Raw genomic sequence first — 16,792 nt, 5'->3', positions numbered from 1 at the left:
TTTTAATTTCCTGCATATGTCCATTCCTCCACTCCATTAAAACCCAAAACCTACAAATCAATTCTGTCTAGAATTGCAGAATTTTAAAACCTTCCCAAATACTATTATTTATATGCCATAAAAGCACCCTAGACCTGCATATTAACGTCATATAAGACCTATTCTCAAATTCCCATCCTAAACCCTAGAATTAACCTAAAACCTGGTGCTGTCCATTCGAACCAGCAACTCCTTTTGCTATTGATCCTGTCATCTGGCTCCTAGTAGGTCTCCTACCTATCTAAGACTTCATTAGTGATATAGAGGATGATGTTTCACAGAGAATTAAAATAGGATGGATGAAGTGGAGAGGTACGTTTGGAGCGTTGTGTGATCAATATATTCCTTTAAAATTTAAAAGGAAAATTTTACAGGACAGTCATATGACTGGTTATGATGTATGGTGCGGAATGTTGGGCAGTTAAGAAGCATTATAGATAAACTCAGTGTAGCGGAGATGAAGATGTTGAGTTGGATGACTGGCAAAACTAGAAAGAATAACATAAGGAATGATCATATTAGAGCTGATGTGGGAGTAGCTCCAATACATGAAGAGCTACGAGAAAGTCATTTGAGGTGGCATGGCCATGTTCAACAGAGGCCTTTGGATGCTCTAGTACGGAGGAGTGATTTGATTCAGATTGAAGGAACTAAAAGAGCTAGGGGCAGACCTAAAATGACCCTAGGAGAAGTGGGGAAAGACATGCATAGCCTAGGCCTTGTATCAACTATGGCCTCAAACAGAGCTAATTGGAGTGCAAGGATCCATGTAGCTGACCCGATTTAGTTGGGATAAAGCTGAGTTGTTCTCGTTGTTTAAAGGTGGTGTAGAGAGATTCAAACCCTAGTCTAAAGGATGGCAGCCCAGAGGCTTCACCAGCACAGGCACATGACATTCAAGCATCTTTATGCAAAGGATTAGTGTTATATGTGTGACAAAACCTGATTTTAACAATCAGGACCTGTGAAGAAGGAGAGGAGAAGAAGGAACAATGTAGAAGAGAGGGAGAGGGAGAAGGAGAGGGAAAGAGGAGAGAGGAGATCACGTATAGGGAGATAAAAGAGCCATGGTTAGAGGAGATAGTCTAACCGCAGGCAGCAATCTAATTTATAATAGTTGATACTAACTAGAAAAAGAAACATAAAAGACTTTTATGACAGGCAAACTCTATCTAAACTTCACCATGTAATCATGTATTATAAAACCATCATGACTACTGCAACTTCATCTAAACACACCACAAATTATAAACATCATCAGTACTTAATAAAAATTATCATAACTAAATGTGACCAAATTTTCACCACTCCCCCTCAGGCTGGAGCATATCTATTCCCTAGGCTCCAGCTTGGAACCACAAGAACAAACATAAACTGTAGAACCAATTTGAAGAGACACAATCATAGAACCTAGTGGTCAGCAATAACAGAATTGCGACAAAATCATTTCCAGACATGCACACCAATCACCAGCGGCAACCGTAGAGAAAAGTATTCGTGTCGAATCAACAACCACAACAACAACAAAGAAGACAAGTAATAATCTTCACGAAGAAGACAATAAAAGAGCAGGATACTTTGCTAAGAGCCACAGATAAAAGAGCAGCATAGGTTGCTGCAAACCACAGAAAACAACATGAGGTTACTACAAACCACAGAGAACAGCGTAAGGTTGTTGTGAACCACAGATAACAACATAAGATTGCTGCGAACCACAAGTACGGCATAGGGTAGCTACGAACCATAAGTAACAACTTAAGGTAGCTTCGAACCACAATAACTATCTTCATAAGAAAACGCATTGCTGATGACATGAGCAAATAATAATCTTCAAATAAGTAGATGACGCTATGTTGATGACACAAGTAGATGAAGCTATATTGATGGCATGAGTAGATATTAATAAATAATTTTCAAATATCGCAGATAAGAATCTCCAATATAATCCTCACGTGTAGCACTACACGTGGACAAATAATGGAGGGGAGTTTAACACCAAAATATATCGTAGCAACAACCAAGAGAAGAAAAGCAAGAGCCACTAATAACTCCTTCCGTAAAACAAATTGCCTAATAAAACTAGAAATTTCAGCCGCAGGGAACCAAATCACAAAGCAGGGCGGAAACACAGTTGTAGGAAGTAGAACCACCAGCTGCAGGAAATAAATTACAAAAATAGATCCAGAAACAGCAGCCACAGAGAGCAGATGACAAACCGCAAGACACAAACATGGCAAAATAGTAATTATTAATAACCCAAAGCCAGAGAGCCTGATGTCTCCCAAATTCTGGTCAAATGCTCTTTGCAGACAATAGCAATAATCCCCAAAATACTGAGTTGATCTAACAGCTGGGTAACACACAGCAGTAATTTTATCAAAATAGAAACTTGAAGTCTTATAAAGTATGAACTTCAAGAACTCACTATCACAAATCAGAACCAGATCAAATTCTGGTAAAGTGCGACATCTGCCGTATAGAAGAAACCATCAAAAGATCTTGGAATTCCAATGACTGGATTTAGAGATACCAATAATTCCTTGTTGCTGTAGGAAAATACATAAGAAACGGACCACTTTAAACACCAATTGTGATAGAAGACAAATAAGGGATTCAAGAACAGAACAGTATCAGAGGGTAGAAGCTGCAGAGCAAATACATGCATTATTCAGCAAACCAGCAAAACCGCAGGGTAGACAAATACTGCAGAATAAGAGAAATCATATATCTCGTGATCTAAAGATCTGATCTGAGCAAAAAGTAGGTCAAGTCTTTCTTTCAACTATCACAATCTGGATTAAAAGGCAAATAAATTATGAAGGGAAGGACCTTTCTGGAACTTAAACCAGAACCGGGGACAACTTAGGAAATAATAACTTGGAGTTGGAGGCCTTTCAAGGAAACAACTAGAGAAGCTGTCCTTATGTGCAAATTGGAAACTAACTTTTCTACCTAAGAACCGTGAACGAGGATCCATGACCAAACACTGATTTGGAGAGAATGAGAGATCTCCTACACCTTCATTGAACTTGAAACTTTAGGGTTTGATCCTCACTATTAGGTCTCCCAAATACAACGAACAGCAACCCTGAAAATCAACTATAAAAATATTTAACAAGCCCTGAAACTGACCCAGACAGAACTGTTGCAGCCAGTTGTGTTTCTCACAACCCCCATAATTTTTTATCTGAAACTCAGTAAGATGAGTTGCGTCCCTCAGAGGAAGACCTCCCCAAACTCTCAGTCTGGTCTAAGTTGAATTGATGGAGTTTCTAGCCACTTATTCTCAGACCACTAGTATGGCCAGTAACAAAGAATAGCTGCAAAATAAATTAAACTCAGACTTGAAGGAGAAGAAATATGAGAGGAAGAAGATAGAAACAGATGAAGCATAAACGGAAGCTTAAGGAGGAAATTAGACCTAGAAAGGAAGAACCTGAAAACAGAAGTTGCACTGGAAGGGAGAAGAGCAAGTCAATCTATCTATAACCCTTGTCACACAGCAAGCATATGAATCTCAATCTTTTTCAATCAACTTAAAATCGTTGATTACATGCATACATAGATGATAGATCAACTCAATGAGTAACTGAACTACTCCTAATCGTGTTTTGAAACAGAATGTGAATCTATATTGGACTCCTACCTATTGACAACCAACTCTATCATATAACAATAATAATATGAGTTGATAAAAATAACCCAGTTAAAAAGAAATACACCAACTGCCCCTATGGCAATGAAAACCAAGTTTAGACTTTGGCTTCCAAACTGGCTCATTTCGGTCCAACCAGGCTAGTGCTACTGCATCACATCCTAGTCAGAATTTCCAGATAATCCTTCCACATGGCAAAGAACACAGGGCGTGTTGATTTACTTCTGGGTGAGGGTCTCCTTTTGAAGTCCCTCCGAGTACTCCGCCGTAAAGTTCTCAAAGTCCAATAAAGTGGTAGAAAAAGTAGTTGCATGGGACTCCACAGGATTCCACACTATTATATATATATATATATATTTTATGGAATTTTTTTCAATATGAAACTGTAAGTGAAACTATTGGCTCTCAAACGGACTTTGCAATGGCTGGGGCAAAGACTTTGGGTAGCTCTTCTTCAACTGGGTTCTGAGATGCTTATGCACCTGAATTTGCTTGATTCTGAACTTGAACTCCCTTCCCTTTCCTTTGGAGTATGCTGGAATATTTTCCCCTTATTTGTTCACGGTGATATTTTTTGAACATTTAGTTTTTGTTGTTGCATTCTGGCTATATTTGTGGCTTACTTCCGTAGTTCAGTTGCCGTTAGCCAACTGCTTGAGGTTGGTTACTTGTATCTTCTTCCTCCATTCGGTTTGACATATCTTTTTCACTGAATCATTGAACCTAATGTTCTTTTTCACTCAGGCTCAAGTCCTTTATGCTGTTCCCCTGTTGATGCAGACAACCAATAGTGTAAATTAATTATGGATTTTGGGACCATAAGCAAATTATTGCTTTCAACAGCAAGGGTATTTGTACAAAAAGTTGATCTATCAATTTTAGGGCTTTAAGATCTCTAAACACAATTGAAAGTAATATGAATTACAAGGATTGCTTTTCCTAGGCATCCTTTTATGGTACAAGGAGCTCTTGAAGTTGAGCCAGTGGTGTTGAGGAATCTACAATGATAAGATACCAAATGAATCCAATATGGAAAATACATTGGAACTAAAAGTTTGCCTTCTCAATTGTCAAAAGAAAAAGTGAAAGTGGGAATCCCTTGACAAATTGATAAGAGTTTTTGATAATCACAGCAATTTTATTAATAAATGATGACTCAGATGTACAACTTCACTAATTGATAGTTGCCAATATTTTTTGCCAATTTTCTCCCGAGTTACATTTTACTCCTCAAATCTTCGTGTCGTAACTGAATGATCTTTGAGATGATGATTAGATCATACGAATGGGATAAGTTTCAACATAAAAAAAATATGGGAAAAAGCAACAGATAAACCTGACTAAACTTTAGCTTTTGAAAATAAAATATTGAAAGATTAAAGCTAAGTTTGGATATAAATAGATGACTGAAGGTGAACCCAAAGTTACACTAAAGTTGACCAGAGTCAAATTACAGCCCTTTAGAGAAATTGAAAATAACCAAAACTTTGAACCAACAGAGTGGCTGCTAAAGCTAAGAAGATGGCTATGTTTTGGGCCTTAAAATGTATAGAGTTTGTAAATCTGTCCATAACTATATACAGATTTATGGTACACTGTTTCTGTGTAGGCTGCATATAGTAATAGTATTGTGAGGCCAGGGTATCCTCGTTTTGGTTTATGTTGGATTGATCATGGAAAGATTGGTTTTGTTCTGCCTTTTCTTTTTCTTGAAAAAGGTTATTCTGCCCTTTGTTAGTGACTTTTTTTTAGGTTCTAAATTGATTTTAAAAATATTTCAAGGTTTTTTGCTTGATGGGTTAATGTATTAAATTATCCCTGAAAAAATTAATATGAATTTTCTTATGTCTTATATTATCTACAGGGCCACTTCACCTCCTTCATTTGCTTTGGAAGTTTTTGTTCAATGTGAAGGGGAGACCAGGTTTAGGCGCCTCTGCCAGCCTTTTTTATATTCTCATTCTTCATCAAATATGCTAGAAGTGGAGGTAGTTTATGGATTAATTATTTTTCTCCATCATCAACTTTATATCTCATAATGTCATCCATTTGATTGGATGTTTCTTGTTATTATTTCCTACTATTTATCTGAATTGAGGCATTTGACATTTTTAGCGTGATTGTTTCTGTTGTCTGTAGTTTTTCCCACTTAGATTTGTGGTATTGTGGTGTATTAAAACAGGTTGTATACTTAAGGAAGTTATTATATGTGGTGGAAGTTAGTTAATTTAAGCATAGCTTATAGAAACTAATGTATTGTTATGAACGGATAAGAACAGAAATGATTTTGAAGAAATTGGAGAATATTGATGATGTAATTTGGCATTTTGGTGAAACTTTTTTCAGTCAATAGAAATATATTAAAAAAATATACTTGATGGATCTAAGCTAAATGTAGCATTCTAACTTCAATGCACAACATTTAAAGAGTAATACACCATATCTAAGTCATCCAATTAAGCAAGCATACCATCTAATTTAAGATAAATAAAGCCCATAGGACAATATTTTCATTCATATTGGGGGAAGGGGGTTGGGCAATAAAATCTAGTACATCATGATTACTTTACAACTCTCATACAAACAATGACAAACTAAAGTCAAGTTGGGGGCGTCAGCAATAGAAAATGTTTTTGAGCCATTACTATATTTCTGCTTCTGTTAACAAATGATTATGGAAGCAAAGAAAAAAAAAACTAAAATAAGACTGCTTTTGTTTTGAGCCATTACTATATTTCTGATTCTGTTAACAAAATATTATGGAAGCAAAGAAAAAAATCCAAAATAAAAGACTGTTCAAAGCATATGATTCATCTTACTTATGTTATTATGAAAATTGGAAGCAAAAACACAAATCATAGCTGCCTAGCCAAGTCATCTTTTGTCATTAAATACAGAAAACACATCAAACTATTAAATCTGAAAGAAAAAAAGAAAAGAAAACAGAGCAAGTAAATCCATCAGCCAATTCAGGGATGTGATTCTTCATAATTCAGATCATAAACATTATTTTTTAATTAATAATTCTCAGAGAAGAGTTAATTTATAGATGGTTTGAATCAGTGAAAGTGAGCAAAAGCGCATTTTTATTTGAAGAAATCAAACCCAAGTTTCAAGAGTCTTGAGCTTGGGGCAGAACAATGGAGAACATTTCCTTTCAAAACTATCTCTTGGTTGCAATTGGTTGTAGTAGAGTTCCCTCTTGAGGGTTGAGTTTTAGAACAACTTCCTCGTGAGAGATTTGCAGCAAACGAAGCCAACAGACTCAGGTTTTCCCTGAACTCTTTGTTCATGTTAATTTTAATGAAAAGAGACTCTTGACCTCCAAGCATATGATAAAGTTTCCAAATTTGTTCCTTTGTTTCGGAAGCCAAAACGAAGTAGTTCCTCCAAAATCCAACAAATAACAAAAACTACCGAGGATCCGCTAGTGGCTTTGTGAGCAAAATCATCAATATGCATGCAAATGAGCCAAAACTCCCTAAAAGAACTCATAAATTTCCTTGCGCCAAATCCCCGTAATTGTTAATAACATCAACCAACTTAAAAATGTAAAGCGTCCAAAAGCTATATATATATAGATAGATAGATAGATAATTATATATAGAAAGAGAGTTGTCGGTCGGTCGCATGGTAAGGACTCTTGATGGACTGAGTAAAGCATTACCTGAGAGCAGATATCTGTATATTAGATGGTTGGTCCGATTTGGGATTTAACCGGTCAGGTCTTGTCGGCCCTACCAGTGCGGCCCGCTTTTGATTCCCCTAGATTTGTTTTTTTTGCCGTAAATGAAATGAAGATGATAACTAGAAGTAATTTGTGCTTGTAGCAAAACCAGAGATTACCAACCAGAATCTGAAGAAGAAGAAGAGAAGCCAAGAGAGGGAGAAGAACCAGAAAACGATAGATTGAATTACTCTATCATGAACTGGCTATCAGCTTTATATAAAACAGTACCTGACTCTTTGTAGAAAGTCTGTTAAGAGCAGAGACTAAGTACAATGACTAATTACAATGAAAGTAAATAACCTCTTAAGTCTAACACAATAGGAAACAACTAAATAGACATGACAACAAACTATAACTCAGACATGATCCCACGGTACACTGTTGCGTGGAACACACCCCCACGATACATACTTTAACACTCCCCTCAAGCTGGAGTGTGTGTGTGTATATATATATATCTCAAAAGGCTCCAGCTTGGAACAACAAGAATAGATATTAACAGCAGAACTAGTCTTGAACATATATACCGGTTGTAGGCGCCAGTGAGCACAAAGAGAACTTCATCCTTGTAGCAATACCATCTCAAGCATACTAATCATCATCAGGAACAATAGAGAAAAATCTTTGTGTCAAATTACTCCAGACATCCACGAGCAAAATAAGAATCAGAGAATACCAACCACAATCCAAAATATCATTACAGCAACATCATAAGCCCTTCTCGAGGAAGGCAAGTAGTAATCTTCACAAAGAAGGCGGATTAAAATGCAGCATAGGTCGCTGCGAACCACTGATAAAAGTGCAGTATAGGTTACTGTGGACCATTGGTAAAGATGCAGCACTGGTTATTGCGGACCACTAGTAGCAGCATAAGGTTGCTGGGAACCACAAGTAGCAGCATTAGGTTCCTTGAGACCACAGTAGTGGCGTAAGGTTGCTGGAGACCACAAGTCGCAGCATAAGGGAACCACATAAAAGAATCATGTTTGTTGCTGAATACCACAAGTATAACCATCTAAGAAAATATTGTTGCCGAGGACACGACCAGATGGCACAAACAAGCAAATAAAAATAATCTTCAGCTGATGACTAGAGAAATTAACAATAATAATCTTCAAATATCTGATGATAACCCCAATCTCCCCCTCATTTGTAGCACTGCATGTGGACAAATAATGCAGAGGATGCAATAAAGGATAACTCATCATAATATGGTAGCAATAACCAGCATCACGTAATAGCAATAAATCCCATAATCAAGAGAAGCCACAATAGCATCAATGGCCGCAACAGATCAGATCCAAGTAGGTAAAGAACTCCAATGCAGGACACAAACAGGGCAGAATAGTAATAAATTAACAACCCAAAACCATAAAGCCTGATGTCTCCCAAATTCTGGTCAAATGCTCCTCATAGACAATACCAATAATCCCCAAAATATTGAGTTGAGCCAATGGCTGTTTTGCAATATATATAGCACGCCCACCAAATTACCAGGTTACCAAAAATCCCTAAAAAACCAATCCGATTTGGCAGATCTTTTGACCAAGTGTAGTGATCAGTCAAACAATGTGGCTGCAAAAATTGGTTGTAATCTGATGGCTGGATCGACATATAAAGTACCGGTACAAAAAAAAAGTTGAGAATGACAATTGTTTTTCAAAGTTGCAAGGGGGGAGTGGCAGAAAGGCTATTAAAAGTGACATAGGAAGGTAGGGGATAGAGATGAGCAAGGTTTTAAAACTAAAGGGCAAGGGTAAACTTGAGATGGAAACATTTAATAGATATAAATTGAATGAGAAACAAAGCCCATGCTAATATTGAAAAAAAAGGTTTACAAGCAAACCACAAACTAGGTTGTCTTCAACCTTTGTTCCTGAGAACCAAGAGGTTGGGGGTGAGGGCGGTAACCAAGAGGGAGGGGATGTCGAAGCTGAAGGGTTTGGCGGTAAAGTGATAACGGTCGGTCGAGGCAGAAGGCTCTGGCGCAAGGGGTTGGGGGTTGAATGAAGACGAAGACGAAGACGAAGTGCATGGTCGCCTTCGACTTGCATACGACAACGTTGTTTGTAAGGCAAAGCAGTGGAGGAAGCAATGTATTCCATCGCTTGTCCATCTATCCTTTTCATCAGAATACGTCTGCAGATAGAAGAAAGCTAATCGAAGCCCGTCTTTATGCTTCAATCCCTAGCTTCTCTGTGGGGACTTCGTAACCTGGTGAATCCGAGCATTTCATGATAGCTCTGCAGTTATGGGGAGGCGATCTCAAACAAGGTTCTAAAACTCGGTCTCTTCCAGGTCGAGGTTTCCGAGATCTCGGCGAGATAGTGTACTTTTTTTTTTTAATGTTTCAGAATTATGTTTCGGTGGGCATATGACCATAGTTGGCTCCGAAACTTTAAGGTAAGCTTGCTTTAGGCATAATAAACATATTTAAAGGTTCAAATTGAAAAAAAAAAGCACAATTTGGTGTTTCGGATTTGCACTCTTGGTTGGCAGTAAAGGCTGAACCCTTAATGTAATATTGCCTATTCTACACATTGTTTGATATGAGACATAATTGACAAGTAAAACAAGTAAATTATACACTTAATATTGAATAATTATTTAAGAAATAGTTAAAGACTTAAAGTTTCTACTACAAACAACAAGATACAATGAAGTGTTCACAATGCATATCACATAGACACCCAACCTAAGTACAATGAATAATACATAAGTCATAGACACCTTACTACCCTAGTCTTCCATGTCTTAGCTCCCAAGTCTCAACAATACAATACTATGATTCTATGAGTATTGAGGAGGTCGAGATTCTCAAAATATTTGAGATTTCACCGAGATTTCTCCGAGATTCTCGAAATATTCGAAATCTCGGTCGAGTTTTTTGAGATTTGACATTTTGTTGTTTCGTATCATATCTCGTCTCGACTAGCTCGAGTTTACCGAGATTTTCGAGATCTCGCCGAGATCTCGACGAGATTTTGAACTATGATCTCAAAAGCCCCTCCTCAAAATTTCATTTCCACCACCGAGAAAAGGTGGCATACTTGTTGCTTCAATGGGCTTCATAATCTCTTCTTCCAACAATCAGGATCGGATGCTTCTTTTGGTTTTCCCTCTTTCTGTATCCGAAAATATTTACAGAAATAACTAGAAGCTGGGCACTTTAGTAAACAGAAAAGTAAAAGGAAAAGTGAATAAAGAGAAGAGAAGGAAAAGAAATAACATAAGAAGAAGAAATCGCAGGGAAGAATCAGATTTTTTTCCCTTCTTTTTCTTCTACTTCATGGCTTTGATACCATGTGGCATGTGACAAAACTGGAGATTACCAACCAGAATCTGAAGAAGAAGAGAAGAGAAGCCAAGGGAGGGAGTAATGTAGTCCTATATAGGTAGAAGACCTTCACAAAGGTGCTGGCCGATTGGGCAGAATAGGGAGTTTTAGGTTAAAACTAGGGTTAGGTTTATGAATTTGGAGATGGATCTTATATGGTATTAATAGGCAGGTTTAGCCGTTTAGGGGAAGCTAAATATGTAGGTTTGAACAAGGTTTGAATAAAAATTCAAATTTCAGAAATTAGGGTTAGGGTTTCGGGTTTTAGGAAAAGTGGAGGATTTAGGGTTTCGGATGACAATTTGGGGAGGGGCTTTGGATCGAGTGTCCTAGGTAGTGAGGGGGTGGTTCGGCTGAAGTTTGGTTAGGTTTTGATGGCTGGAAGTATAGGATCTGTGTTTTAGGGTATTGGAGTTTTACAGAGATGAGGGGGAATTAGGGTTTTGGGTGTTAGGATGGGGCTGCAAGCTAGGTCAAGTGGAGGAGGGGATGAGAGGATCATGTGGTTGTATTTTGAATGGATTTGAATGGAGGGATAAGGCTGGACAGATTTTAGGAATTTTAGGGTTTATGAGGATCGATGGGTTTTAATGGAGGATTAAGAAGAATATGGGAATGCTGAAACAGTAAATAACTTGCTGATTAAAAAGGACCTTCAATGGCAGCAACCTTGAAGACAGCTTGAAGAAGAACCTCCCGATCTACAAGATGCAAGGAGTCACTAGAGATCCATCGGTCCTTCACCTTGATATGACTCACAAGGTTGTCTTGATATGACTCACAAGACTCAATCTCAAATGAGATAACCAGCAGCAACAATGGCGGCCTCAAATGAATTAATTTTTTTAAAAACTGAATTGTGGGGGAGCCTCTCACGATTTCTCTATTAATAATAGCCGGCCATAGGCCAAATCCTAATCTAAACAAAACACTCCTTCATTAAATCGTGGAGGGGTGGACCTAACAACTTAAAATAAAAAATGTTAAAAGACTTATCTACCCTTGATAACTTAAAATAAAAGAGACTTACTTAAATTAGACCAACTTAAATTGAACCAATTGGATGCAACCAATTTGAACCGGTTCAATTAATAACTTAAAAATAAAACTAATCTAAGGCTCCTACTATGACCCTATGCCTAGGGTGGTTTCTTCAACTCGAGGACGCTTGGATCTACTACAACTCTCTCCGACTTGGAAACATTCATCTCCGATGAATGGGTGAAATCCATGCAACCCCCCTGCAGCTTGGGGCTAAGCTTCTTCACATCATTAGTGGGAGTCCAAGTGCTATGCTGTTTGGAAGAAACCTGTCCACGAATTTTGTGATGATGAGGGGGAGGCAACATGTGGGCAGCAGCTCTAACACTTCCCTGGCAGAATTTTTGTGAGGCTGAAACAGTAGGAATAAAATCTGCAGGTCGTGGAGCATTCTCTTCAAAGAACCAAGGTGGCATCACAAACTCTATATGATCAACCTCTATAGGATCTTCAATGCTAATAGCCTTCTCATCGAGCTCCACTTCTTCAAGAACAGCATCTTGACCTTCTTGTAGAATGCTCTCAACTACCTCTCCATCATCAGCCACTTCTTCCATCAAGACTTGGGTAATAACATGAACACCTCGAGCATCACCATCCAAATCTTCAAAGTAATTAGCTAAGTCATCATCATCATCTGGGGGATATGCATGGAAACCAGGTTCATTGTCATCATCAGGGGTTTCATCTTCCTTCTTAGCCACATGGACAGATTTATGCTTTTGTGGGCACTCCCTGGCATAGTGTCCAATCTCATTGCAATGGAAACACTTGTGAGGATCACTATTGTCCATGGGGGCTTTACCTTTATGATCAGCATGTGGAGGAGCTGTAGGGCGGAAAGAACTACCAACAGAGTAGCCTGATCGAGTAGGACCAGCAGCAGAATTTCCAGCTCGAGTGTGTCCATTGGTAGTAGACTTGAATGCTGGTACACCGTTCCATAGAATATCAATAGAACACACTCCACGATACACACTTTAACAGTGCTTATACAATTTGCATTTCTTTATACAAATATTCATGTTTCTAGGTTGTCGGTGAACGTAAGCCTCTGTTTAGGCACCAAAGTTGGCCTATTACTTTTGCTTGTATGTTTCTTTGATATCCTTATTTCTATTATTTTGTGATGAACTTCCTTGTTGGGGAGCTTGTGCAGTATCAGTGGATCTTTCTGGATTGCATAAGTGTTTATTGAGCTGGATATTGCTTTTCCTTCAGCATAGCTAAACTGAACAGTTGTCATCCTTTCTCTATTTTTAGCAAGTCTTTATTCAAAAGGGAATGTCTCCTAAGTCTTTATGACCATCCCCAGACCCCGTTGTGGTGGGAGCCTCGTGCACTGGGTATGCCCTTTAATGTCTCCTAAGTCCTAATTTTAGGACATGTTAAAAAGTAACAAACCAATTTGGTGCAGGCTGTAGTAACGAATCATTTGGTTGTAAGAGGCAGCTACCGTAGCCTTACCTTGGTCGTCTATGGCAACACTGCAGAGGATCTGGGACAGTTCAACATAGACTTTGATTTGGATAGCTCTTTAGCGAACCTTGTTTCTTTGCCTTCTGAAGGAAAGCTTGATGATCTCCCTCCCGTGTTACGTTCAACAAAGTTGGCATTTGAGGAGTCTATATCCTCGCTAAAGTCACTATCTTTACCAATCGCCGAGGCAGATATGTCTGCTGAAATAAGGCAATTTGTGACATTGGTTCTTAAGATCCTTGAGTTGTCAGATCTCGGGGATGTTAGCGAGAAAGTTGCGGATATTGTTGTATCAGCAGTCTCTTCTTATGTCAGTAGTGATTTGCATGGCACAAATATCAGTTTGAAACAATGCAAGCAGGTTTGCTCCAGAAATTGTGAAGAAAAATCCCAATGTGTTCTTATTGAGGCTAGAAGTGAACTTCTTCAACTCTTTAAATTGCTTCAACATGATTCAGGGAACTTGTCAGCTGAAATATTGGGGGAGGACATTATTTTTGAATCTGAAGGTGATTTGGGTACTTCTGATTTGTTAAGTGAGGTATTAGAAAAATATTTGTGTGTGAAAAAGGGATCTGCAGTTATTACACTTCCACAGCTTTCTCAGGTAATTTAAAATCTACCTTCTTCATGGATCTACCATAGCTGAATTATTACACATTATTTTGGTTAGAAGGGAATATAAGAGAGGAGTAATCCAATTGCTTGAATTTTTTTCCCCAGAACAAGAAGATGATTGTAGTGTTGTCCATTGTTCTTCTCTTGTGCCCTTGGAGGGAGAGTTGTTTTTACTTTGTGAATGGTGGTGGAATGGAGCAGCTTGTGCATGTTTTCCATCTTGAGATACAAAAATCAACAGCTGTCACATTATTGGTACTGGGAGTTGTTGAGCGGGCTACTCGACATGCCATTGGATGTGAAGGTTTTCTGGGTTGGTGGCCTCGTGAAAACGTGAATGTCCCAGCTGGCAATAGTGAAGGTTATAGCCAAATATTGAAATTGTTACTGCAAAGGCAGTGCCATGATGTTGCTTCTCTTGCCACTTATATTCTTCATCGCTTGCGCTCATATGAAGTTGCATCCAGATATGAGGTATATTCCTTGAATTGGTTGCTAGGTTATAGGTATCGCTATTGAATGTCCGTATTGGTCTTGGCCGATATCGATACGATTTCAGATACAGATCGACTGGAACTGGGCTGTATCGGGCAGTATAGGGCGTAATTTCAAAAATGCCACTTTTTGGCTGATACACCCGATCTGTATTGGTATCAGGCTCCGGCGATAATGATACGTATAGGCCAATATGCTGATACGATACCGATATTTAGAACCATGATTGGCTGTGAGCTTGTAGCTTATTATCTTATTTTCTGTAGTATAGCTATTTCTGTCATTGTCTATCTCTTTTTCCGGCAGTCTGCAGTACTATCTGTTTTGGGAGGTATAACTACTGCTGGCCGTGTTACAAATGTTTTCTTGAGCATGCTCATAAGTGCCAGGTCTCAGCTCAAAAAGCTCATGGTCAGTTTTTATTTTTCACTGAATGTAATTGCTATTCTTTCCGAGCATGTAATATATATATATATATATATATATATATATATATATATATATATATGTGTGTGTGTGTGTGTGTATGTGTGTGTGTATTCTTTTATTCATTTATGTTGACACGCAATTGATGCAGAAATTGATTAATTCATGTGGTCCAATTGAAGATCCTTCACCCATGGCTTGTGTGAGGAGATCATTGATTCTTGGTCAGACTGAAGGACTGTTAACATACAAAGCAACTATTGACTTGATTGCATCATCCAAATGTTGCTTTTCCAATTGGGATATTGACCCACATTTGCTATCACTTCTCAGGGTAAAGCATTCTATCAATCTTTTCATTGTCTTAATCTGGACCAGTCAGAACTCTAATATTTGGTGAATTTGCCTTTTTGTTATCCTCAACTTTAGTACAATATTGTTAGAGGTTAAGGTTATTGATCATGCATTTGTTAAAATTAAAGCTGAATGGTCAGCATAGTTGTCAAGGCGTCGCTTAGGCATCGCCTAGGTGTCCAGGCGCCTTTGGCACGCCTTAAATTCTGGTGTCGCCTTGGTTGCCTAGGCGACGCTTTGTCGCCTTGGTTTCTGACTCCTCACTCGCCCTTGGTTCGCCTAGGCGCCTTGACAACTATGATGGTCAGTTGTTTAGATATCCTTTTTGGTGATTAAGTTAATTATTTTCTGATTTTCCATTATATTTATTCATTTTTTTGGTACCCTATTTCCTTTGATGTGAGGATTTTTATCAAAGTTTTGTGCGAGGGATGGTGAGGGAAATGTATAAAGGTTAGAATTAGGTATTGGAGAAGTGGTGACCTAGATCATGGTAGGCGCATTAAGATTGAGGATAAAAGTTTTTTTTATTGTTGTAAGTTGTGACTAAAGAAGATAGAATAGTTACTTTTGCTGGTTATGTTTTTCAAAACCACATAGGAAATGATAATTTAGGAGGGACCAATAATCATGATAATGGTACCTTGCCATAGGTATATTTATATAGAATCAATGTAGGTAGACTTCCATTATTTCTATTGAATAATGTTTCAAAGTTACAACATGAAATCTGGAATTTAGTACTAGAGGTGCTGTGGCTTGGATAGGCAGATCTTTGAATCACTTATAGACAGGTTTGTTTGACTTCATCTTTTGTGGGTTTGAATGTTTGATACCTTGGTGATTCTGGAACTGCAAAAGTCATGTTGAAAGATCCGTTTCACTTGGGTTTTGACTATGAGGGTTCTCCCCCTGTTCTAATATCTGGCTTTGCAATTCAGTCAAGTTGATGAATTTCTTCAACCATTCTATTGGTCATTTAAACAGCTAATATTTTTTATTTCAATACGGTTATCTGAAAGATAACTATTTTCAAAGTTCATGTAGATTTTGTTAATTATTTGATTTTCACTGGGACATCAGTACAGTTGCTGGCTGATTTTGACGTAGGTAGACGCTGCTTTTTGCTTTAAAAGCTATATCGTTGGATTTCTATTTGAGATTCTTCTGGAACTTTTCTTTGGTATCACAGCAGAAAGTTCTTTTGAGCTGGCTGTTGTCTAGCTGCTTGTGATTGTTTTAATTGTTTTTTTTTAATATAAATCCTATTTTTTTTCTTTTATTTTTTGGTGCTTTACTCTTTGCATCTTTTCAAAAGCTTCTCTGAAGACGCGTGTTCCTTCTTTTCATCGGTAAATTGCTGCTTAGACTGAAAACATGGTCACTAAACATCCAGTATTTGGAAAACGATATTAAAAAACTGGTTAATGATGCCACCAATACAGCTGTTTCCAAGGTTAAAGATTTATAGTTACACTCTCAGAGAGCTTTCTGTTCATGTGGTGATTTATTTGCTTCTTTGCATGTAATCATTGTGATGTGATCCGGGGTTCCAAAAAACCCAGTTTGGATCGCTTATGGGCTCACCCAAGCTCTAATAGGTCAACAAAAAAAATAG

General features: G+C 38.0%; 1 protein-coding gene across 1 annotated transcript in view; it reads left to right on the top strand.

Annotated features, from left to right (window-relative positions):
- The window catches only part of LOC122667557 (protein virilizer homolog), a 78,657-nt gene that overhangs the window by 25,590 nt on the left and 36,275 nt on the right, over window positions 1-16,792 (top strand). Inside the window, exons 3-7 of the mRNA XM_043863883.1 lie at window positions 5,559-5,682; window positions 13,220-13,888; window positions 14,005-14,373; window positions 14,701-14,805; window positions 14,972-15,154. Coding sequence (XP_043719818.1) covers window positions 5,559-5,682; window positions 13,220-13,888; window positions 14,005-14,373; window positions 14,701-14,805; window positions 14,972-15,154 — 1,450 coding nt within the window. The remainder of the gene's footprint in view (window positions 1-5,558; window positions 5,683-13,219; window positions 13,889-14,004; window positions 14,374-14,700; window positions 14,806-14,971; window positions 15,155-16,792) is intronic.

This window comes from Telopea speciosissima, chromosome 7, assembly GCF_018873765.1.
Source record: "Telopea speciosissima isolate NSW1024214 ecotype Mountain lineage chromosome 7, Tspe_v1, whole genome shotgun sequence".
Lineage (NCBI taxonomy): Eukaryota > Viridiplantae > Streptophyta > Magnoliopsida > Proteales > Proteaceae > Telopea > Telopea speciosissima.
This window is presented reverse-complemented; position numbering and strand designations above follow the sequence as displayed.